Below are 26,826 nucleotides of genomic sequence, written 5' to 3' on the forward strand. Positions count from 1 at the left end.
ATTAACTAAATCAATGTAATGTTTTATATAAAGTTTTCTTTTGGTCGTGAAGATGTTTAAACTATTCACTTTATCGTTTCATCTAGTTTTCTAGAGAAAGAAAAAAATTGATTTTCTATCATTCATCATCACTGTAATGACAGACATAATATAAACGCTATAATTACATCAAACACACCAACAGCAGTTCCTTGAGAGAAGCAAGAGAACAATACACCCTATCATTCTTCTGTATAATAATCTAACTGTTCATTAAGCAGCATGCCAAATTCAACACCCTAGGGTTTAACGCTGTCAAAGTGCTGACAAGAACATTTTAAGTCCCCGGAGGAGATTTTGCAAGTTGAATGCCCACCAATGCACCCATCTTCAAACTCATCAACTAGAGAAACAAATTATAAATTTATCAGAAAGTTATATGAAGAGACAAAAGCCTATAGAAGAAGGATTTTTTGAGGGGTTGTGGTTGCTTTGTATTTGGTTTTGGGTTTGCTGTTGTTGGGGTTTTTTTGGTTGGTTGGGTTTTTTAAAAACTTTTTTGGTTTTTGCAAACTACCCCCAACTGTTTAATTCCCTTTGGACTGACACAGAAAACCAAACATCTAAAAAATGGTGGAAGATCAAAAGCAGTATGTTGCTGACAAGAACTTTTTCCCAAAGAAATCCCCACATACAGTTTCAGAGAGGAAAGCAAGGAGATTGAGCCGGAGGAAGGGCTGACAACAATAACCCAACAGCTTTGCTAAAGGTGTTTTGTAAATTCTTGCATTTGTCATGCCTGTATAAGACAGTTTTCTAGATTTTCTATGCAATAGCAGGTTATAAAGGCAGAGAAAAAAACCAATTACTGCTTTAAATTTGGACTAACTTGATCTACTTACATTTACATTGGTAAAACTGATGTTTATCCACGAAAACATAGATGAAAACTGTGAGTGTGCAGACCTACTTTATTTACAACCATTGTTTAACAATATGTTTTAAACCACAAAACATAATACACTGTGAAATTTTGATTATACATTTCATTATGATAGCTATTATCTGCATTTAAGTGGTTTCAAAACTTTTTATCTGACAATTTGAAATACTCTATTGAAGTACTGTCACAGTAAATTAGGAACATTTGTCATATTAAAAACTTTTGACTTTACTACTGTAAAAAAATCCCACTCGAAACCAGCAACCCACACTCAAAAACAGGACTGCCATTACTCAAAAAAAAAAAGCAGAATAATTTCCAATAATTGAACTAAATGCCTTTTCAGGTTTTACAGATACATTTTTTAGCATTACATAAACAAATCACACTTTTAAAAATTTGTGTGATAGTTTTTCCATTTAAGCATTTTTCTATTCAGAAGAAAAAAGTCAGGTTCCTTATTTCCAGCCTCTATCAGTATAGAAAAGGTTTGCAAGCTACTGCTTTGATGGATGGCTAGCAATTCACTAGATGCCTACACCTTGTACTCACAGGAAAGAGTCCCTGGCACATAAAGTACCTAAAATCCTGCACATAAAACTATAGTTAACAGAAAACCTAGTTAATAAGACTGAATAGCCATTATTTCTGTTGATTTTTCTAAATCATAGAAGATATTGTCCATGATATTAAAAGGACAAAACAAACATGATTTAAATTCTATCAGTAACTTCAGGGTGATACTAATAGGTGTTACCACTCAAGATGGAAAACAGTTCATTACTTAAAATTTGGTATCTTTAAATATCCCTGAAAACAGGTCAGCCAAGAGTAAACAGAGATGTTTCTTCAGTTATTTTTAAGTCAGTATGGATCCATTTTGCACTGAAATAAAGTTTAACAATGACACAAGCTGACCAGAAGCTTATCCAGAAATCCAACCAGACAGGAAAAATTCAATAAAAAAATTAAATGTTCCCCTTAGCCCATGCTTTACGTGAGGCAATTTCATTCAAAATAGAAGTAGGCCAGAATAACAGTAGGTTTCTGTGTCTTTGTACAGCACTATTACCACACAACTCTATAAAGATTGCACATCTTTCGTACTTCAAGCTAATAGTGGATTTAAAACTCAGTAGCTAATTATATTTGGTACAGTCTGTGGCATAAAATAAATATTTGTAGAGACTGTTTGAAAAAAATGGTGACTACTGAACAGCTTCTAGTATAAATACTCCTAGGCAGGCCATGGGCAAATCAGTCACTGTACTCCAGTCACTCTAAACACTTCAGAACCGATTGATTTGATGGTACTATTTGATGCTATCTCTGATTGTTTAGGTTTCACCAATTAAGATCATTCTTTGACAGTATGGTGTTCCTTTTGCTCTTACCTGCTGCATGACAGCAATAATACAATAACCTGAATTTTGGTGTAAAAAAGTGTTATTTTACGTTACTTCACACCAAACTTTTACCCAAGGAAAAAATACAGCTTTTTCCTGATGATGAAAACTAAGTAGATTCATATTCTAATTAATAATCTGCAATAGCTGATATATGAAGTCACAGAATCACAGAATGGTAGGGGTTGAAAGAGATCTCTAGAGATTATCTAGTCCAATCCTGCAACTACAGTAGGTGCACCTAGATCAGGTCACACAGGAACGCATCCAGGCGGGTTTTGAAAGAGTTGATCACTCCAGAGATCAATATCATTTCATCATTTTGAGTATCATATTAAAAAGAAGCCACTCGCTGTTCAAAATTTTCAGGCTGCTGACTGCATACAATTGTTGAAAAACTCCAATATTTAAAATTCTAGGATTAGCAAGACAATTTAAGTTACACACGCTTCTGAGAATTAAAAGAGCAACTTTAGAAAACTGTTAAAACTGGAATTGTTTAATGCTTACCTGGTGAGCCGTTTCGGTTGAGGTCGCTCTCCAAATTTCCTGAAAAAACCCAAAAAGTTTCTAATTTAAAACAAAGGCATTTAATTATAATTTTATAGTGAACGTTATCTCAATTTTACAAATATTGAAAATGTATTGGGATTTGGTCTCCTTTCTTTGTAAATTCCTAGACAGATTTCTATTAAAACATCAACCACCTCCTTGTAACAGCTTTCCACCAGAGCACACGCTTTTTTTTAATTTGAAAAACTTGATAACTTTCTTTGTTAAAGTCACATTTACTTTCTCTGTGAATCGCTTTTGAAAAGTTCAAATGTCACCTGTATGCAAATAACCAGATCTTTGCCTTAGCATTGATCATAACTGTCAACACAAAGCTGTTATTATAAACAAATAGAAATTAAGAGACTTATCTCTGAGTTATAAATCACAGTGAACGCTTCCCATCAGGACAACTTCTTAAAAAAATCTGTTTCTCCTTAATGGTTTCTTACAAAAAAAGAATGGCAATGGATTTCATACGTGCCACTACAGAATTATAAGAAAAATCTCTTTTGGAATGTAGTCAAGAATGATTAGAAACTATCTTTCCACACACTTCACATTTTTTTAGCCATAAAGTGTATTGAGACAGTTGTATTTTGGTGCTTTAACATTGTTCTTGACTGAGAGTACATCCTTTATACTAGGTTAAACTTTCCAGAAACATCTTTATTTACATAAGACATTGAATTTACACAGAGTAGAAAAATTTTTATTAACAACATCGTAGAATCATAGAATGGTAGAATGGTAGGGTTGGAAGGAACCTTTAGAGATCATCTAGTCCAATCGTTCTGCAGAAACAGGTTCACCTAGATCATCCTCAGACTAAACCTAAATAGTCAGGTAGAAGACCTCAAAAAAATGAAGGCTGTATCCATCAATGTGCATCTGCAATGTGTATCTGATAAACCTAGTAAGGAAGTCACAAGCTAAAGTGAGGACAAAGAGGAAAGGAAAAAAAATCCAAACAACAACAACAAAAACCCCAAACCCCAACCAAACAGGCTTAGTTTAACATCTTTCTATTTAAAAATAAACACAGGCATAAGAGGTGCTTGGTGTTATCATAAATATGACTTGCCAAATAAGTGGGCATATCTTTCCCTTCATGCTTCCTGGATAGTGGAAAAAACATCCCTCCTAACGATGTTCTACATCAGTGTTGGAGGCTCGCTAGAACATGAAGAACTTGATCATTGAATGATGTGACGAGAAATTCCTCTATTTGTGCAGTGTATCTGTCCTGAACGCTACAGCAACCAGTAGTGGAATGATTTTATACATTTCAATTTCATTTCAGTAGTTCTATAAATGTACAAAGTAAAAATACATAGCTACCACTATTTATATAGCTGAGCAGAAATAGCATTCCCCTGAAAAGAAAGTGACAAGAACATGGAGCAAATTTTGAAGTTGTTTTTCAAGACTTGAGAAATTTGTCTTTTAAAGTACTGGTAAATCCATTACATGTAGAAGAAATGAATAAACAAGATGAACCCAGATATCTGTTTTTTTCCAGTTTAAACAATGAAATTAAAATTCACTTTTCTGTCCAGACAAATCCTTCCACGTTCTATGTTGTTGTAAGTAGGGCCCCTCAGTCCAAGAAGGACAGGGAGCTGGGGGAGAGAGTTCAGCACAGGGCCACCAAGATGATGTAGGGAGTGGAGCATCTACGTTATGATGAAAGGCTGATGGAGCTGGGGCTCTTTAGCTTGGAGGAGACTGAGGGGTGACCTCATTAATGTTTATGAATATGTACAGGGTGTTAGGAGGATGGAGTCAGGCTCTTCTCAGTTATTGTTCACTGATAGAACAAGGGGCAATGGATATAAGCTAGAACACAAGAGGTTCCAAAGAAATACAAGGAAAAAAATCTTCACTACGAGGGTGATGGAGCACTGCAACGGGCTGCCCAAATGGGCTGTTTTTTCTGGAGACATGCAAAACCTTCCTCGACACAATGTCTGTGTGACCTACTCTAGGCAGTCCTGCTCTGGCGGGGGGGTTGGACTTAAGATTCTGTGATTGTCCATGTGTTTGGCTTTAACTACAAATTAAACAATGTAACTAAAGTTCTGGCTGCAAGACTTTCATGTATTTTAAATTTTGAAGTCTGTTGGACACATACTTAATTTATGTTTCTCTGTAGTACCTATTACTGCATTGTCACATCTGTAATACCAAAATGTAACCAGAAAATCCAAACAGTTTTGCAGTTTGTGGGCAAAAAAGCTAAATCTGAAAGCCTTTCTGCTTCTACCACTTACCTTTTCAGGATCTGCCTAGCTTCATCTCCAAGCACTCACCGTGTCTGATTTTCCCTGGATAACAGTGGGAGTATCTATGTGTATCCCACGTCTCGATGTAGTTACTGCTCTCTCCCAAAGGCTTAGGATCATTGCACCTGGCAGAGGATTTGCCTGTCTTTGACTCACTGACTAGACGTCAGATTACCTTTAAGCAACACTCTATAGCCAAACAACATCCCTATAGATTAGCTGCCCATTTTTAAGTAGAATTAATGTCTAGTTCAGTGTTTCAGAAGCTAGTGCTTCAATCCCTCTGTACATTTTAATCCACTAAGAAAAACAAATGAAGAGGTGTGTATTTTGTAGCAAAGGAGGTGTTACGCACACCACGCTTATTGTGTGGCCCACAGATCCCATGCAAAATGAAGAAACTAGTAAGTACATCAGAAATTGCATTAACACAAGAAAACCTCCCAGACATCTTACACTCCCCTAAGGAAATATCTAACCATGCAGAACTCCTGAGCACAGCTGATATATTCCCCTTGCACGTACACTTATTGCTGTCTAAAAAGAGCTTTATTAATAAAAAGGTACCTACACAAAACACTTGCAATTACTTAAATAAATAAATCCTATCTTTTTCTTTAGTCAAATCTTCAGTATACGGCACAGAGTATAAAGCACCAAAATCCTCATTCTCCAGAGGCAGAGGTAAAGCACTGGATTAATTCTGAAGGTGCATGGAGCAAAGTCTGATCACCTGATGCTCAGTGCGGCATCTTTATAAAAACTATATGCCAGCTTTTCCTAGCCTCCTCCATCTAAAATAAAGTTAATGATGTGATTGTAATCAACTTGTGAATTCATATAAATGCTGCCCTTAGCAATACTAACCTTCTAAAGAGATGATGCAAACTAACTTTGGTAGTTCTTTTATTATTCTTTCAACATACATCACAGGGAGAGGTAGAATAGGAAGAAATTACATATTCCTATTTACTTAGGTCTCTAAATTAAAGTCAGGTACTCTTCCCTCAATAATGTCACGTTGACACATGACTGATGGTTATGTACCCTAGCCTTGGTGTCAATGAACAGCACTTTCCTGTTCCACCTCAAAATCAGATTAAAGATCCCATAAATATTCTTCAGATCAACTCTAAGATCTGATCTACAAACCACTTAGATTAGTAGACTTTTTCACAAGGATAACGATATTTTAGGAAAAAATTATGTGACTTGTACAGGAATGTTATAAACCAAGTTGTTTAAATAAGTGACCAATATGCAAATGAATAAGGTTCACCGATATTGCATTCTTACATATCCAGTAAAAAAACCTCCCTAGCTCAATAGCAACTGTCAAAGAAGTTAGGATTTAAGAATGAGTAAGAAAGGAACAGGAAACACAAATATTACCATGTCCTACTACTATTCTGCCACATCCCCACAATTTTGAAAACTACCTGAAGTGCACCAAAAAAAATTTTAAATTTCATGTGCAATTGGATAAAACTCTTTAGCCTTTAGAGAGAGTAAAGCCTTCAGTGGGAAAAGTGACGAACAGATGCAGAGACCTAAAAGACTACTAAAAGATATGCAAAATGTGAAGAGAGATAGTTATTCTATCTCTCATGAACACAGGATTTACAAAATATATTTAATATTTGAAAATTTCATTTTATAATAAAATATTTTTCCTTGCTCTACAAACACTGTTATAACTAAGTTGTGAAATACATTGCTAGAGGATATTGTGGAGGCTGAAAGCACAAATTGGCTCATAAAATTAAACAAAAGTCTGGTACAGAACTACATTAGCTTCTATTAAGCATAATGACTTATTTTTCACAGGAAAACCCGAATCATGTTCTATCAGCAGCAAAGAATCATAGAGTCATAGAATGGTAGGGTTGGAAGGGACCTTTAGAGATCACCTAGTCCAACCCCCCTGCAGAAGCAGGTTCACCTAGATCAGGTCACATAGTAACATGTCCAGGTGGGTCCTGAAGACCTCCAAGGAAGGTGAATCCACAATCCCTCTGGGCAGTCAAAGTGGAACTTTTTGTCTTCCAGCTTCATCCCATTACCTCTTGTCCTGTTGCTAGCTACAATAGAAAAACGGGATGTCCCAACCTCCTGACACCCATCATTTAGATATTTGTAAACGTTAATGAGATCTCCCCTCAGTCTCCTCTTCTCTAGACTAAACAACCCCAGTTCCTGCAGTCTTTCCTCGTATGAAAGATGTTCCAGTCCACTCCAGAAGTTCTCTATCCCTCTTGAGCTGAGGAGCCCAGAACTGAAGTTACCAGGAAGGGGAAAAAACACCAACAGTCTACATTTACATTGCCTTTCTATTCTTTCCTTAATTGTCTGTTATTGATGTACAGTCCAGCATGCATACTTCTACGAACCAGAAATATTCCATAGTAGCAACTGCATCCAGGATGATAGATTTTCAGTAATACTGTAAAACCCAAGAAAAACAAACAAAACATGGCAATTAAAAAAAGTCTCATTTGTATTTTATTTAATGGTTCGTCTGTTTCACTCTTTCCATACATTTTCAGCTTGAGATGCCTGTATTGACAACACAACCTGAAGTACAAAAACTATCAGCAACTACAACGTATAAGAAAAGCTGTAGAAGAAAACACTAAGTTTTTTAATTTTACTGATGTTAAGACAGCTTATCAGAAAGTGCAAGAAACACATTGTCTACGGTTTTATACTAAATGACAGATATCATACAAAATATGATTGCTGTTATTTCAAACTTTTGTATTTGACTGGCATGTTGAAAAATGAGCCAGTTCAGACATTTCAACACTACCTGTCAGAGATGACAGAGATTGAAGCATTTTTCTTGTGTGGGTTTTCCCTACATTTCACTGTCCTGGAACTTCTTTTTTCTGTTCAGTGTTTCTATTCCTTCTCTTTGTTTACATTTTGAAAATATGCACATTGATGGATAACAAAAATATACAAGAAAGTAAACTAAAAATGTATCATAGTTCTATTCCTGTATTGGTTATTCAACACACTAAATATGTATAATTTGGAATCCTAATTATAACTCAGCTATCATTGCATCTGTATGCTCACCAAGTTCCTTTCCTGTTTTTTACTACTACACAAGACTAAGTGCCACTTCAGGTGTACTGTACTGGAATAATGGCTAAACAGTCAAGCTGTCGCTTCAATTCAGAAAGTAATCAGTATAAACTGTATTTTATTAGTACCTCCCTAACACAATGCACTGTCAACATGAGTGTGAGCATCAGTCACACTCTAATCGCTGCTGCAGCAAGTTATACTTGTTTTAATCATCCTTTTCCCAATCCCGTATTTTCTCAAATCACTAATTTGTATTCTATTATTTCATGCATTTGTCTTCTGATGTTTTGCATTGACTAACTTCACTTCTGCATTTTGCACTATAGGCACAACTCCTCTCCCACATCATGTCCAAATCATTCCTTTCAAGTCCATCCGTTTCATTTAGCAAGTCCCAGTTAGCCATTCAAACTTTTATTCAACCTTCTTCAGACTATTTGCAGAATAAGAAGTGAACTTAACTGTTTTTCTTTTTGCCTCTTACTATCCCACAAGTAACTGTGGAAAGTACAAGTGCACTAACATTAATCTTACAAGTACATGAACTAGTTTTGCCAAAATTCTAATATTCTCAGGTTAGGTAAAAACATGACACAACATATAAGTTAAGTCTCAAATCTTTTCAGAAAATATTATAATGTCAAACCCTATTTGAAATTCTTAGCTCATACTATAATTTTCTACGGCTGTGGGAATACGAATTTCCACTGCTTCCAGCATCTACAAAAGAGATGCTGGAAGCACACAGACAAGTAAATTCTATCAGTTATTATTTATCTCTGCTAAAAGTAACAAACTTTTTTTTTTTTTTCTGTGACACAGTATTACTTTTCTGGAGTTAACTGATTTGGCTGTTTTGTTGGGTTTTTTTTGTAATGGTTCCACACGTCAAGACAACTTTGGAAGGAAATATAAGTAAATTTAAACCAGTCAAGATAGCTTTGCCATTTGCAAGAACAAAATTGTTGAGGAAAAAAAAAAAATCCTACAGCGTCCCATGCTCACTTGGACTGAAATTCTGTGGCCACAAAACTGCTCTAGCATCCTCCTGCCTGGAATATGAACTTCACTTTTTCCGGTATTGGCCTTCAGCCAAGAACATCCTTTTTACAGTCCCTAAGAAAGTCCATTCACCTTTATTTACCAAGCACAGAAGCCTTAAAAAGAATATTTTCGCAACATTCGCATAGAGGCAAACTTTAGTAATTTGCTTTAAGAATTCTATCTTCACTTGGTCTATAGACTCACAGAATTTTTGGCAGCTAGTAGGAATAGCACAGATCTTTCTGTAAATAATGCTCTCCAGAGAGGCAAAAAGCAAAAGGGAGTTGTCAAATTTGAATACAGTAGGAGTAACAGCTGAGCAGAAAGCAAGCATGTTGGAGAGGCCAACATGGGGAGAAGAGCAGGAAGAGCAAGGAGTGAGAGTGGGAAGACATGAGTGGCAAACTAAGACTTGCTAGGTGAGAAGAATGGGTCTGACAATATTATGTGAGGTGATGCACCACAAAAGCCTGTGGCAAGGCAAAACACTGAGATTTAACTCCAGAATATAAAAAGGCTAGCAAAAATATACTACAGTTGTTTTCTCTGTTGACTTTTTAGGGGACAGAAGTTTTCATGGTATCTTAAAAATTTCAAGATTGAAAACAGAAGCAGAATACTTGCCAAACAATCCAAAATCACCTTATAGCAGATATCCACGTGTTGAGATCTGAGTTTAGATCTCTATTTTCTGTTTGCTTTACGTAAGCATGAAGAGATCATAATGCGTGTTGGGAGCTAAGCCTGATAGGTAGCTAAGCACCACACAGTCACATATCCATGCTCCCACCAGCCATCCCACGGGCAAAGAGAAAAGCGTGAGTAAAAAGCAAGAAAACTTGTAGGTTGAAATAAAAAGTGTTGAATAAATAAAGAAATGGAAAAGAAAAGCAAACCAAGCCAAGCCAATCACTCACCACCTCCCACTGGCAGACCGATGCCCAGCCAGCTCCAAAACAAAAGCCGGGTAACCTCTCCAAAACCCCCTCCTCTCCATTTTATTGCTGAGCATGAAATGAGCAAGAAATATCTCTTTGGTTAGTTTGAGTCATCTGGCATGGTTCTGCACCCCCCAGCCACTGTGAGGGGACAGACAGAACGGAGTGAGAAACAGCAAAGGCCTTGACACTGTGCAAACACTGTTCAGCAAGAGCTAAAACAGTGTGTTATCAACACTGTTTTGGTCTCAAAGAACACAGCACCATAACAGCTCCTACGAAGCAAATTATGTCAATCCCAGTCAGATCCAGTACAAGAAGAATACAGGAAAAAAAAGGGATGCTTTCTACATGGGAAACAAGTGCTGGATTTTGAAATGGCACAGAGTGCCTGTTCACTAGAAAAGTTTGACTCCCAAACATTCAACTGTCAAATCATTTCCAACTGGATCTATATACTTGTTGGTGCTTTTGACTGATCTAGCAAGGGCCCAACATTTTTCCAAAACAGTGAATCTAGTTTTTTATTAGTCCAGTTATATGACAGCATATATCACAGTATTTGCTACAGAACATATTAATAAGATACAAGAGATTACTTTAATATTTCAGTATCTATTTTGGAAACAATCCCCAGACAAGCACTCAGAAGGAAATTTCCCTGGAAGGAAGTTATCACATAACTGCTTAGTTCAATCACACCAGATCCTTCTCCTGAAGCACAAACCTCACAAAATTGTCAGAAATAAGATACGGCAATTGCTAATCCAGGACAGTACAAGACCCAGAGACTGATTGAGTGGCAAGTCCCTCTTGCCTTAAACAAAGCTGTCAAATAAGTAGATTTTGAGAAAAACAGACTGTGCTTCACATACCCTTACCAGGGGATAGAGATGATCAGGAATACTAAATTAAATACAGAATACAGTGACTAAAGATAGTTTTTACTTAAACAGAGCAGGTTTGAAGGAAACAATGTCTGAAACAGGAGGAGTTCAATGAAAAGAGATTCATATTTTTACATAATCCCTGGAGAAGCTTCAGAATATACTATGTAATTCAGAAAGAAAGAACATAAGAAGTTCCAACCTCTGTTCTCCAATAATACGAAGTGAAAAAGAAATTTGGTGAGAAGTTGAAATTAAGTTCCAATGTTTCTGATATCTACTGTGTAACTAGCATCCCAAAAAACCACTAACTGTGACAGGATTTGGGGGGAAGAAATGCTGCCATTTCTACTACTATAGGTATACTGTAGATACGAGTGTAGCAAAAGCAATCTTTGTGTTTGCTTAACCTCAGTTCTAAAAACACAGTCAGCTCCCAGCTGCACCCTTCTCCTGGATCTCTTATACAACCATAAAACTTGGAAAGAACGTGGAGAGTTTGAGGTGAACTAAGCGACAAAAGCCTTTTAAAGCAAGAAATTAAAATAAGACATGTAATTTAAAAGTATTTTTTAACATTCTCCCTCAGCTTTAAACCAACTGCTATCTTGAAAGCTAGAAAGTCTTTCAAATGTACATTCCACCTTTAGCACAAGATGACCTTCATCGTAACAGGGCCTATTGCTTCTATTGTAAGAAACCAAAACATTTTTCAAAGATTTCATTACAAGCTGCTATGTGACCAGTTATCACAAATCTGTTAAATGTGGTGTACTACAAGCTCACCAGTATGTGAGCTAACAAAGCTTACTTGGCCCATTAGCGTTATCCAAGATGTAGGAAAGTGACATGTAGGTTTCCCAGTTTTATGATTAATATAAAAATATTCTTTTTCAGCTGCTAATAGAGACATCATCTGAATAAAGCTGAACAAGACGGATTCAAGTAGAGAGAAAATAGAGTCCCAGAGTGCTATTTAATCCTCTATTCTCTGCCCATTGCCAGCTTCAGTTTGCTTATGACAGGGAGGAACTGATCAAGCACTGAGGAAAACTCATATTCATGGACTTTAAACATACTTAAAATTATCAAAGTCAATATGTATATAACAGCACCCATGTACAGGATATACTAAATACTTCTCAGGAGTTATCCCTTAATCTTTCATGTGTTAAAGACATTTTACACAACTTAAGCAGCATACTGGAACCTGGCAGGACTCAGCTATTTTACATCAGCCTTGTTTTGCTTTTGTAGATTTCTATACTTAAAATAACAGGTTTCATGAACAGTAAAACAGCAGATGTACTTCTAAAACATACGAAATTTCTGTTAATCTGAGTATATTTTCCTGTGCACAGATTTCTGTGAAGACAAGAAGCATATACTGAAAATATTTCTCTGCATTCACCTACACAACCATATTCTCTTACAAATATTTTAGAACACAAGTCCCAAGGGAAAAGATCATCCATCACTGGAAAACATTATCCCATTTGGTGGTTTCACAGACACAAAGAGAATTCCTACATATTAAACCAAAATGTCCATTTATGATCTGGCATGAGTTGGCATATAAAAAAAGACCACAAAATTTCACAGACTGGTTTCTGCTACAATTGGTCTATGAAAGACACACTAAATGTAGCTGTTGACGCATGTCACTTTTCATATTTGTTTTCTCTTGGAGATTTTTCTAAGTGCAACTTAGCCTATACTGATATCCTTTATTTTTCAAATGAAGCTGAAAATAGGGCACTGTTGTGATTTCCCAATGTGCAACTCAAAAAAGCAATGTTCCACAGGTTTAAACGTGACTAAAAAAAAGCCAGAACAATTAAAGTACACAATTTCTAAGAGATTAATGCAAAAGACATATAATTAGATATATTAATTCAGTTATGATGGAAGTAAACACAAGCAATTAATATTACTTCTGCCCAAACAGAACACTTCATATTTATCTTTTCCATAGATAAGGATATTAAATAAGTGCACCATACAAATGGCTAAAACAAAGAGCTTCAGAAGGAAAAATCTGATCTTCTGCAAAACAAAGATAAGTTCAACAGAGGTCTGATCATTAGGGGAAACAGACAGTTGTACTGCCAGTAAGATCCAGCATCAAATAAACAAGACACTGGAAACACCAGTTAAAATGAAAGAACTAAAATAGACAAGTATATATTATCAAAAGAAAGCGCAGGTGACAAAGCAATTCTGCTTTCAGCCACTTCATACTCCACAGCCTATGATTCCACACAACCCTCATTCTTCAAAGTTCTGAGCAGATTTACTTTTCTCAAGCTACCTCCCTCTATGTCTCAGGTAGTTTTCCTCTGCTCTCCATTTAACTTTATAGTTTTTGATAAAATAATGCCATACAGTCTCATACACCCAATCTACAGTCAGTGTCCTTAACTACTGTGGTTTTATCTGCATAGCATCCGAAAGAAATTAGTTTTAAAATGTTTAGACTACTCGTAACCTAAACATTTTATGGTCTTCTAATATTGCCTTTCACTTAAGAGAATCACAGAAGTTGTTACTGTGCTACTGTCTCAACAAAAACACTGCTGTAGCCATTATTCAGTTCTAAGAAAGGTGTAGAAAACTCTGAAGATTACGCAGATCTGTTATTTTGCAGTGATATAAGTACCCTAGGAGTGTCCTTTTTTTGCTATCAATGTACTTAGATGTACATAATATGACATATGTAAATAAATACACAGGTAAATGATGTACTTCAGAGGCTCTTCTTCCAACTGTAATATCACACATCTAAAGTATAGAAACTGCTGAAGAAATGACATCTCTCTCCCCTGTTACTCCCTCCAGGTGCAACTGTGTTCCTCCAGAGCTGATGAAGTCAGCAAAGTGACAAATTCCGTATCACTCATCACATCACAGGCTGGTTCACCGTTCAGGATGATACACGCACTAACAGAGGCACATGCATTCATCAGCTCACTCTCACTTTTGCCTGCCAGCAGCACTTGGGCCTTGAGTCTCATTCCAGTGTCTGATAAATACTGCTATAAAGACTTTGTCTTGCAAGTTAGGAGTTGAACTTAAAGTTAACCTATTTAAATAGAGTTTTCATACCCACACATAACATACAAAGAACCAGCTTCAGCCAATCTGCTTTGAAATACTACTGATCCAATGTACTCTATTTCTTTCCTGTCCTATAGAAGACAGCAAGATTAATTAAAACCTCACCAATTGAGAACGTCTAAGGGACATGAACAATGCTAGCATTTCTCCTACTCCTAAAGTCCTTTGCTCCTCTGCAAAGAGACAAGGATGAGTGGTTCAACTGCACTGTGACTCTTCGGATGTAGGGGGTACAGCAGCTCCCAGAAAAACAGAAAGTTTTTGATCAATACCCCAAACGATCTCTCTCTTCAAGAAAAAACAAACAAAAACCAAAAAAAGGACCCACCTGCTCCACGGTGAATGCCACCAACCACGCACTATCACATCTTTGTACTGCATGATCCTGTACTGCTTTGGCCTATACTTAAATTTCTTTAAGTTCTCCAGCAAAGGGAACATGTTACTTGTTTGAAACAAGTCTTCTACTGTACAGCGCTATATACACTTTTGGCACTATATCAAATAATACTGACATAAATATAATAGAAAAAGCTCTGTTTCATTTAGTCACGCCCTCCCACTGGAAGTCACTGGTTCAATTAGAAACTCCCTCTCCCCTTATTGATCTGCTTTCATCCTCCTACATTGCTTTCATTACTGTCCTCTCTCTTTTCCAATCCCCATAAAAAGAAAATCACAGAACCACAACTGCAATTTGAATACAGTTTGCACCGTTATCAATGAATAGGTTCACTTTCAAACAACGTAGAGAAAGTAATTCACTTCTTTGTAGCAGTCTACCTATATTTGGAAAAAAACTTCTAGTAAATGACTACACTTGTACATGACTATAAAAATCAAAGGTCTACTCCAAAAAGGACATCATTTTAATCCAGACAGAACTCTCACAACTCTGCCATACTAAGGAAGTCAGTAATGACAGTTTATTTAAGAACACAAAAGTGACTAAACATATATCGAGATATGTTTTCCCTGCTTTTCCTTTTTGCTGTAGGTACTTGCTGCAAGAAGCTACAGTAGCCCAAAGACCTCAAGTGTACTAAAGAACTTAGATATTATCAACTTAAAGGATGACACTGAAATGCTGAAATGGTGCAAAATACAAGAAACATCATAAAAAATTATTTCATTTATTAAGATTCCTTTATATTAACATTTGATTATTTCTTTCTGTTCACTCCCTAATTACCAGGCTCAAATGTTCATTGGAAACTAACAGATTTGTACACACTTACCTTAGCAACTGTAAGAGTTACCAGCTTGAAAAGAATCAGCATGCCAACAGAATCTCAGTCCCTAAAACATAATATAATTTGGCTCAGCTACTGTAACTGCATCGCAAATATGCAATATAAGGATCATTAATTTTACCTTCATCCACTCAAACAAAAAAAATTGTGACTGTTAGGAACAAGAAAAAAAACTGAATGTAGTTCACAAAATTGGCTACTAAAACAATGGTAAACTGCTAATACATAAAAACAATCTGAAGCACATTTCCACGTGTAATATCCCACATTCATAACTTTCAGTGACAACTTTGTTCAGTGTATGATTATTGAGGTTCGTCTTGTCCATCTAGCATAGTAAATCTTACCCTGGATCTCATCTTGCACATCATCTGTGAATAGTTATTTCAGAGGTGAACTTGACTTTTATTTCCTAGGAACATGATTCTATTTCTCCTGCTAAACCATAATTAAAGTATTTGTTTTTTAAGAGTTCACAAGAAGCTAATTTCTAGGAAATTAAATTTCCAAACATCCTAAGAACTACTGAGTAATAAAGCAGTGCTTTTTACAGTTACCATGTGCCCATAACTCTGCAAACAAGATTTAGTATGAAGAAGGATATTTTAGATGCATGAGGAATTAATTTCAATAAGCCTACTGATTGCTACCTTTGTTACCTGACTACTTGACAAAAAGCCATAAATTAGACACAAGATTAGACTTCTTAGACCACTATCCTGTCAAAGAGGAACTCTAAACTCCACTACAGTACCTGAGGATTTGCTCAACCTTGCTTTCAATAACTGAATGTCTGCAGTGTCCACAGAAGTTTCTTCTAAGCATACCTTCCATCCTTAACTGGAAGATAAGCACTCATATTTTTTGTGCAGAAAGCAATTTGAAAAAAAAAAAAAAAAGAATAAAAAAGAAGCCCAAAATCTTAAAGTTTGTGGCTTTTTTTGAGTTGCCACAGTTCACTGTAATGCCAAAAATATGTAACAGAAGCATAATTTGTGAATGATTTTTGCAAGGAAGTGGTAAAGAATCATACTTAACTTGCAAAGAAGGACAACTGTCAAAAAGTTTGACTAACCTCACTAACCATAAAGGCAAATACATATTTTTTTTTGTACACCTCTTAAATAGATAACAGGTTCTTGATAGGGATAGTCATTGGTCAGATCAAAATTTCTAAACACCGGTCTATTAAAGTAATATGTTAATCACTGTTCCCTGTGCTTTTCCTTACTCTCTACTCACATAAACGAAGGAGCTTCATTACTACAGCAACTGCTTCCTATCAGCACAAAACCAAGAATGCATTCATCTGCCTCTAAGGGGCTTACTGTCCTGCTCCAAGCTCCTCAACCAGCTTCCCCTGCGCCACCTGCAGAGCTCGAACCTTCAAAGGGAGCCAACTCAGCCCATCAATCTGTCACACCACTAATACACTGGGAAGCAGGAGACAGAGGGGAAACCCGTGGGTTTGGTTGCAGAAAGCTGTTCAGTCACTTCAGCAAATTCAGCTTTAACAGAAGCCAAGAAAGATTATATAGAAGGAGCAGCTAAGCTTGTTTTCCTTTATCTTCTAGCAAGCCTGTACCTCTCACGGGAAAAGAATTATTTGTAAGAAAATAAAACACAAAAAAATTCTGTAAGGAAAATGACTTGCAAAAAACCAAGTCTTAAGCATAATTAAGAGATCTTACCAGCAGACTAACATCATTAGTCAAAGTTTAGCATATGGATAGTTATAACTCTCACCCCAAACGCAGCCAGAACTTAATATAAACTGACAACTAAGTACACTAACATCTCTGAGGTCAAGCAGACCAACTCTGACAAGTCTTGCTGTGACAGTTTAAGTCTCCACTGTCTCAAATGCCTTTCCCACCTCTCTGCTAGGTCAGGGTAAGCAAATGCATCTGTGTCCCAGCTGCTCCAGCTCACAGTTGGACTGTGGCTTCACAGGCAGCTGAGCCGACCTGTCACCATCAAACAGAGGTTTTGCCTGTCAGCTTCCCCCTGGCTACACTGACCTACCCTTGCACACCAAACTCCAGCACTCATCTGACCCTTCCACAGAAAGATTCAAACCAGTAACTCAGAACAAAAATTCTCTTTTAGGGGAGCAGAGGGATGAGAGGAAGGAAGGAAAGAAAGTGAATTTTATTGATTCAGTCACAAACCCAGTGAGTGCCAGTGCCACCACAATGAAACCAACAGGAACACTCAGAGGAGGATGTGACATCTCACTTCAGTAGCAGCACAGTATCAGACACCTGGTGCATCCATATCTTCAGCTGAGACCCATTTCCCCGTATTTTAAAGAATGTAATAGAAAAAGCCCAACTCAAATTCCCCTTCACTGATGTCCTTTTAGGAATTGTAAGCTCTGTCAGGAATAGTATATACAGTGCTTAGACCACCAAAGCAAAAGTTTCAAGAATAATTTTTAAAAAATTCTTTATAGCATTTTCATAATTCTAACATTTCTTTAGAAAATGGGAGTGATTCCCCATCATCTCCTTCCTCTCGCAACTCAGTCAGTTGAGTCAATTTTTTATATTGTAGAATACTTCTTTTTTGTTGTTGTTCTGTTTAAACACAGTATTATTACAGTCTGTATCCTCTCATTCCCTTTCTTCTTGCAGCTTTCATACTGCTGAATCCTTCAAAACACAAAACAGACCAGCTCCTTATATTCATTAGACAGAAACTGCTGGAGTTATATAAGCTTACTTCTATTTAACCATGTCTTATCCACCAATTCTAGACTTGTACAACAATTCACAAATTATATTAGTATGTAGGCAGAGTAGGCAGAGAATGGGTTATCAGCTCATAAGCAGGCTTCAATGCAAACAGTCATTTTCAAATTGTCAAATAAAATGTCTCTCTTCAGTAGATTATGACACAAAACCTGTAAATACATATACTTTTAACAAAATCCTATTTAGCACCAACCTGTTTTACAAAATTACAGGGTTTCCTAGATTTCAGATGTTTTCTTATTGCATCACCCAGGAATTATGTGGTTACACTAATATTAACTGGGTGTAGTTACAAAATGAGCTGTCAGTATCTTAGAATTAATCAATCTCAAGTATATTGTTTCGTAATTAATCTTATGAATACATCATCCCATGACTATAAAACCAGCAGCAATAAACACACATACCAGAAAAGACAAAGAATTAGAAGGCTTTTTCACCTTTCTAGAGCAGCTAAATTATTTGGAGGCCGTTCTTCATCATCATGTTTTTTTTCACTGTGGTTGTGCTAAAGGCTTCCTCAATTGGGAAGCATTTTGTATAAGCAAATTATTCTTAAACCTTTGAAGTTACATAATCAGACAGCAAAATTACGTGATATTCCCTCTGCAGTTTACAAACCTGTGATTTAATCAAAACATAAATGTTTTAAGAGTTAAAATATTTGGATTTGGTTGTTGTTGTTGAAATAATGAATACATAAATTATTTCAATGTTTCTAAGATATTAATTTATACTTCAGCTACAGCCTCTGCAATAATTAATAGAGCATTTCAATATTGGAAAGACACAGAAATTCAGATTCTCATTTCACAAAATACCTGATTATTGAAAGAGAAGGATGAAAATAGGGTATAACAAGTATACTTCTGTTGAAATTATATAAGCCAGAAGTTCCTTTCAATTAGTTCTATATTTAATTGTAAAACTCAAATATTTAGAAACAAGTTGCTATAAACATAATCTCCACAATGTTTATCATCAAATATAACAATTTAATAACTGTTGTACCAAACAGGTCAGTGATCCCCGAACAAGACAATTAAACGGACACTCCAAAAATCCACTTTTACTCTCCCTTATCATAGTACATTTACATCAATCTAGATTATATGACTGGGATGTCAGCAGACTAGTACTTTATCATCCTTTCTTCTGATACTATAATGTTATAGTTCTCTTACATAGTTACACATGCTCCTGTTGTACCCAAATAGCTTTCATGGGACATTTTTCATACAAAAAAACCCCTGCAAAGTACAAATGCAAAGCAGTTATAACTGTCCATTTTTTTTTAATGGAAATTGTGTGAATCATACTTAATTCAAGTAGGCTTGCTTTTCAGGTTTGTCAAGTTTAAACTCCACACAGATGCAAATTACTGGTAAAACTTCTCCCTGCATCTTAATGAGGTACACTATAAACTATGAAGTCAACTCGAAAACAGGAATGTTTCTTAGAATTTTACTTGACGTAGGTGTAAGTGTTTAAGGAGCTAGTATTTTAAAAGAAAGTTTCACCTAACAGCACTTAATTTCTGCACGATCTTGAACCTGTGACTGCTACAAAACTAGTTTCCCAGAATAATGCCTGAGCTGGCACAAATTTTTCTGTAAGGATTGTACCGCATGATAAGCGTGCCTAAGCAGTGCTGCAAAGACTCCCAACTGCTGAGCTCTGAAACCAACCTCTTTTCAAAACATTGTCTCATTCTTTCAAGTACATTCAAGTCAAAAGGGAAAGTAAATTGTCAAAACTGTTTTGAAGTACTAAACAACAAAATTTCAGAAGTCATTTCAGTTAGCAACCATATCTTGACTGGTCTAAAAAAACGATTGCTAATACAGGAGTGCCGAGTGTGTACTACACAGAACACACTAATCAATAGGGAGATTTCCTTCCTGCAGTTCCTGCCTACTGCTACTTCAAACAGAGCAGGCTGACCTCTCCAAGAAAAACGAGAAAACCATCCATGATCATTAAGATTCAGCAATCAGATAAGCTGAACTCCTGAATTAAAACATGCAGATGGTTGCACAGCCACAATACTCGAACAAAAAAAGTCTCATCCTGAAGTAAAAACAGGGAATGACCTATATTAGAAGTCACAGCTTAGAACTGAGCATTTTAGAGAGATGGTACCTTTTCTTCCAAGGCATTAGTGCATTCGGGAAAACAGACACACTAATGTGTTCACAGAGCAAGGCATAGTATTCTACTAACAGTTAGTACTCCTTCATTACTTCAGTTTCTCAGTTTACTAAAAAATGAAGCTTCTGCTGTGAAACTGATTACCCATCCTCACAATAACTTTAGAACCCATAAATCACTTCTAACTAAGTTTAAACAGAAGAAAACAGTTTTTAAAGACAATTAAGTTGCTATGAATTTTACAAAAACTGGAGGCTGGACAGACATTTCTAAAATACTGATGTCACTGAAAAAGACAAGTAGAACTTGGAAATTACATACTGTTCCACAGCTGGGCACTTTGCATATGTCATTTGAGTAGATCATAAGCATATGCCTTAGCTACACTGCAGCTATGTTTTGCCCATTAGGGATGAAGGAGCTCACAGTATTGTCTCATGAACTTTCCTCACCATACAGGGTATATATGCATGGCAAACAAGCTCTGTATTCCTGCTTTTTAAAAACCCCTGTTACTTGACAACAGCATATGCAAAATGCAGTCTAAACAAATGAAAAAAACTCAGAATGCCAATTTTAAAGTGCTTAAATTATCTTCTAGGGTTATGGGAAAGTTTAAATACTGTCAAAACAGCATTCACACATATAGAACACAATACCAGCATTTCATCGTATAAGTCTTTTCAATTTGTTATATACATGCTGTTCACTCACGCATGAGAAATATAGAAACCAACTGTTTGATTGTTAAGCAGAGAGTCTCCAGAACTTCTAATGCCAATAATAAATTATGAAATGCAACTTCACTGTTGAGTTACACACAAGTTTAGGGCCCATGTCTTAAGTGGATTTTTAAACAAAAAAACTCAACCATTAGTTGCATACTGAACTTATTTATAACCATAAACCTCTTGGAACAGGTACCAAATAATGTTATGTTTACTAGCCCGAAGAAAAACTTAATAAAACATTCTGGCAATTTCAAGATAAACACCAGGATAGTATATCACCCTGTAACTTTTTTTTTTTTAATCTTCCCAGTGGTTCACAGGTGGTTGTAATAATTTTGTGTGCCAAGTTACCTATCATATTAGCTATGATGCTGCCTAGCTCTTTAAATAGATGGTATTACTATAGGGACACAGAAAGAACTGCTGGACAGTTTCTGCGAAGAGAAGCACAGTGGGAGAAGTGAAATGCGAGTGGCAGGTTTGGAAGCCTAAGGTATTTTTCACTTCTGTTTTGTATTTTTTCCATATACACAGGGAAACTCCCTTGGGGGAAGAACGACCAACTTCCCTACAGCTAAATAGAAGAACATGTGTAAAACAGAACAGTCATTCAATGTTTCCATGCCTTAACAAAACAAAAAATTAAAAGAGAGACAAAAACTTCAATACTGAGATAACAAAATGTAATTTTCCCACCTCCAGAATTCCTTTAGATAATAATGTATTTGCCATGGTAGAAAATTCAAAAGATTCAACAGACAAAAGAAGATTAGGATGTGTGCACACACTCATACTCACATCATCATTTGCCTTTGGATTGAAGAGTTTGTTCTCTTCCCCAACTGCAGGCTACAGCCCATCCATTCCCCTCCATTCCCCTTTGCTACTGCAAATCATGTGAGGCAATGATGGGGAAAAAAAAAAAAAGAGCAGAATTAGAGCAGTCCACCCAGGAGTGCAGGGTCTCCTGCTCTCACAGCTATTGGATGCAGTGGTTACTCTTATCTAGGCCAAAGCTCCAGCAATCCATTTGTCTGTCTCCAACAGCAGGATTAATAGACAGCCAAAGAACCAGACAAGTCTAACAGTACTTCTGCCGAACGTTCTCCCATCTTAGGGGATTTCTAAGCCCAGCATTGATGCAGGAATGAACATAGCTTTTAATAACTGAACTTCACATGGTCCAAGCACACTGTAGATAATAAAGGGCACTATGAGCTTTGGAGACCACTGGGGCAGAGAACAGGGCTATACAATATGTGCAAGGGAATCCCAAGGTACCTTGGCATCACCAGTATCATCAGCCTCGAAGCGTCACTCCTAGCCCAGAATTAAAATTCAGTTTTAAGACATCAGCAAAGCCAGTTTCATACGGGACTGACACTTGAATAGCCTGGAAGTCACACGGCTCAGAAGCTGTGGACGCTCACCTGAGCACTGTGACAGAATGCCAGATAAGTACAGAACATCATAATGAAATCTCCAGTGGTCATGAACGTGCTTTTCAGAAAACTAATTTGAATAAATAAGAAAACAGAGCTTCTACAGGAGGGTGCCAAGAAGTTTCTCTTTGGTACCATGCAATTCATCCCTGCTACAAGATGTTTCCAACTTTTGAGAACAAAGTAAGAGAGCTGAGTTTGTTTTGGGTTTTTTGGGGGTTTGGGGTTTTTTTGTTTGTTTGGGTTTTTTTTGCGGGGTTGGTGTATTTATCCTTTTTTCCCCCAAGGAAAGTATTTTGCAGTTTTCCCCAGACATTGGCAAGTACAGAGCACAACGTCCTTTAGGAAATAAATCTTTGCTAACTATGACAGGCAACCAATGGCTGCTCAACTATGCTACATTTCATAGTTACAAGATCTGGTCAACCGTGCCAGGACACCTTTGGACAAACGAAACAAACTCAGCATCTGGGCGCCACACTTCAGAATACACAAGGAATACAGAGAGGTCTGGAGAACTCCAGTTACCCTGACTGGCTTTCTAATGGAAGCCAACACAGTCCATCCTTTCAGGTTTAAACGACTTCCTGAACCTGCATGCCACCCCATAAGATAGTTTGCAAGCAGTATAAACTACAGGCATATAAAGGCTCCTTACAGAAACAATACTGCGTCAAAACCCAGAACACTTTGAACTCAAAGAGTCCTCAAGAAGATGTTTCTCATAGCTACAAATAACTGTAGATGCTGTAGAATAAGGACAGCATAAGGAACCAATAGGATTGAGAAAGAAAAGCAAAAGCAAGCAGACAAAGCAATAAATGGTTTCAGGCAGAAAACATAGAGGACTCCATTATAGATTATTTGGCAAAGGAGAAGCTGATAAATGACTCAACTCTTAGGAGAACAGCATGAAGTTACTTTTGGCTTCCAAGACAGAAATTAAGAAAGCAGCTGAAAATAAGGAAGAGGCCACAGACAGAAGGAACAACAGAGATCTGGGACAAAGCTTAAGTGTTTACTTCCTGTTCCTTCAACTACGGTCCAGTGTTGCAAAACTGAATGTTTGAAGGTTCCTTTTACCAAATGAGAAAGGTTGCGTACATTGAGCCTTGCTGGCTGGAACTCCTACTTAATTCTGATATCCAAGGGACATGCCTATTTGTCTTCATTGCAAAACGAAAGGGAGAGCAGTGCTTTAGTCACAGTGTGACATGAGCTGCCTCATCACTGAGAGTAAACAGAGGCTCACTCCTGGTGTTGCACATCTACTTCAGGAATATCTTTGTTACTCTTTCAAAGATCTTTTTTTTTTTTTTGTGATGCAGCCATAGTAGACAAGTTCACAACAAGCAAACTCTATTTGTGTTCACAAATCACAAACTCTACAAACTACTAAAGATACCTGCTCTGAGAGCCACAAATGTAGGAGAGAACTATTTCAATCTCACTGGTAATTTTAACCTATATTAAAATACCCCAGTACAAATGCAATTTCCCTAAGGTTCTGAAAACGTGTTAAGAAAAGCAAATCTACTGTTTGTACTCAACCACTGAATCAAGCAAAAAGAAAAGTTACAGTTTTATGCAGAAAATTGCACGTGCTTTTCTAAGTCATCTTATGTTAGGAGAAAATTTCTGTACATTAAATACTAATTCAAGTTGTGTAACAAAGCTGTATAATAAACAACCTGAAGTCTATCTTTATACATACACCTCTAGATTTATAGAATTTAGTTTTCAAAACCCAGTCTGAGCTTTACTTTGTTTGCTTTCATCACCTCAAAAACAATCCTCTCTCCCAGTTCTGTTGCTTTAGAAATACACCATGTTAGTAAGAACAAAGTGTCTTGTTTCTTCACAGCTTTCAGTATACTCTCTAGAAAGCTGCTAGAAATATACTGCAGTCTTTGAATTCAAAGTTCTATTTCATTCAAAAGAATAACAAAATAGTAATAGCTTCCTATGCACATTGAAGATGATGAAGAGTACTGAAACATGTCAAAAGAGAGAAGGGTAGTGAAAGGAAATAACAAAACTCCAAAATAAAGTGATCCTCCACTATGTTTTCTTCCTATCTGTCCCAAAATACATTTCGTGCCATTGTAATATTAATACTTAAGATCTTTCTTTGGCTTTCCCCACACAAATTTTCTTCATCTCTCTGTATCAATGTTTTATCTTCTATTATACAAGATACGCAGGGTTCTTGAATTCTTTACATTCTAATTTCTCTCCACCCCTGCCCAGTTCTTTAGCTGGCAGATACACAACATACTAGTGCTCATTAGACTTGCTCTCTCACAATCAAAGGCACCAATGTGGCTAAGTTCCAAAAAGCTTGACTTATACAGTTATGACACTGGTTGTGTAGCAACTTCCTCATTCTGTAGAAAATGGTGGTGATGCTCTAAGTATACCGCAAGCCTTACAGGGCTAGTAAGAGCAAAAAATGCAGGGGGGAAAAAAAAAAAACATGACAGATCCAGAGTAAGGAGCAACACTGTTGGGAAGTAGCCTGAAGTAGTGCCCTGCTCAAAGGTAGGTGAACGCAGACAGGCCAGGAACAGAGGATAGGGCTTATACAGAAACTTCACAGAAAAAAATAAAGGGAAGAAAAAGTATTCGGGTGTACTAGTCCATCAAAAAAAGTAAACAAAGAAATCCCAAAAAAGAAATAGGAAAAGAGAGACATAGAAGCAAAATTCAGGAGAGTGGACTGAAAGCAACTAAGTCAAATTTTCAAAATCCCAACATTCTTTCAGTATGCTGTATGTATAACAATAGGAAGCAGAATTGACCAGATCTAAATTGGAATCAGAGGAAAGGAATGTCAAGCAGCAGCTATACACATTTTTCAACTTACGTCAAAACAAAAAGGAGAAAATATTAGTCAGGAAGGCAATTTGGACACTAGTAGAATAGTATCTTTCCATCTTAAAAAAAAAAAAAAGTACCATTACTGAAGTAAATTGCCTAAAATCAGGTCATTAAGTAGGAGAATATTGAATAAAACAAAGTATCATAAGTGTCACCAGTAAAATCTACTCTATGAAAGTACCTTAAACAACAGTATAAAAAATTTGAACCCTATGCACCTGAAACACAGGGGACAACTGCCAGTGAGTGAAGAAGTCTCTTACCTCTGCAGATGTAACACTCATCACTTCTTACTGGCAAACAGAGGTCAGTTGCTTTTTGGGATTTAAAAAAAACTATTCTAAGAAAAAAAATAAAGACACACTTTCAAATTTGAGCTGATGTAATACACCTTTCATGACTATGCAAATTGACAAGTCTAACCAGTCTACCACTAACTTTAAGTGCCATATAGCAATGAGGTGAAACAGCCATGAGTCAGTTCAGTTTCTGATTGATCGCTTAGTATTGAACAATATAAAAACCCCCTTTTTTTTGTCCAGAAAAACTGGATGAAACACTGGAAAATCAGTGAATATGTCCAGAGTGTTCATTCTTATATATTTTATTTCCATATGGAAATTCAGTCTAGATTCAGGCAACACTAACACATGGACTGGTTTCAAGCTCTGTCATGGCGGCAGGTACCTTTAGCATATCTTTTCAGGTCACCTTTTATTTACTGCAGTCTCAAAAGCTACATGTAGATGTAGCAGTTAGTTGAAAAGACCAAAAACTATCCTTACAGCTCAAAGGTTGTCCTACACTTTTTCGTAACCTTTAACACTTGCAAATGACTGTACAAGCCTGGTTGACTTTGTCTTTGCTACCATTTGAAGTACTATTTATCACTTCAACAAGATAACTGAGTAAAACTTCTCAAAAAGACCTTTTTTTCTTCAATCAATGTTTCATAAGTACTCCTTTGTTTTGCCAGTTAGCTGTTGTGAAATACAGGTTTTTTGCCCATTGCAAATAAAGACGTAAAGAGTTCTGACATTTGTTTTAGCATAGTCCTTGTGTTTGTTTTAACATAGTTCTTAGTATTTTGAGAATGCTGTTATCTAAATGCAAGCACTGCAAACAAATCTTATTTATTGTTTTATCAAAACTGCACATAAACCTGGCCAACATGTCTATTAATTAAAATAGGTATCAGAATAAGAGTTTTCCCCCCATTTTTTGTTATCTTTATGGCAAAAAAAACTACTTCAGATCTAGAGAACTCCCCATTTTCTGTCTTTACATACTATATTTTTCTAATACTCATGCAGACAAATTAACAGGCACATTCACCTTCATAATCAGCAGCAAAGCAATTAATACTGGA

At 36.5% G+C, this 26,826-nt stretch overlaps 1 protein-coding gene across 3 annotated transcripts in view; it reads right to left on the bottom strand.

The window, feature by feature from the left end:
* Positions 1 to 26,826, bottom strand: part of RBPJ (recombination signal binding protein for immunoglobulin kappa J region) — a 63,411-nt gene that overhangs the window by 27,152 nt on the left and 9,433 nt on the right. The window contains exons 2-3 of one of the 3 annotated variants that reach the window (XM_061993328.1): positions 21,934 to 22,021; positions 2,839 to 2,877 (exon numbers count right to left, since the gene is read on the bottom strand). In XM_061993328.1, coding sequence (XP_061849312.1) covers positions 2,839 to 2,877; positions 21,934 to 21,995 — 101 coding nt within the window. In that variant the 5' untranslated portion in view covers positions 21,996 to 22,021. Of the gene's footprint in view, positions 1 to 2,838; positions 2,878 to 15,482; positions 15,544 to 21,933; positions 22,022 to 26,826 lie in introns of those variants that run through there. The other 2 variants (XM_061993330.1, XM_061993329.1) reach the window with 2 other exon arrangements.

The sequence above is a fragment of the Colius striatus genome, chromosome 3 (genome assembly GCF_028858725.1).
Source record: "Colius striatus isolate bColStr4 chromosome 3, bColStr4.1.hap1, whole genome shotgun sequence".
NCBI classification, from domain to species: domain Eukaryota; kingdom Metazoa; phylum Chordata; class Aves; order Coliiformes; family Coliidae; genus Colius; species Colius striatus.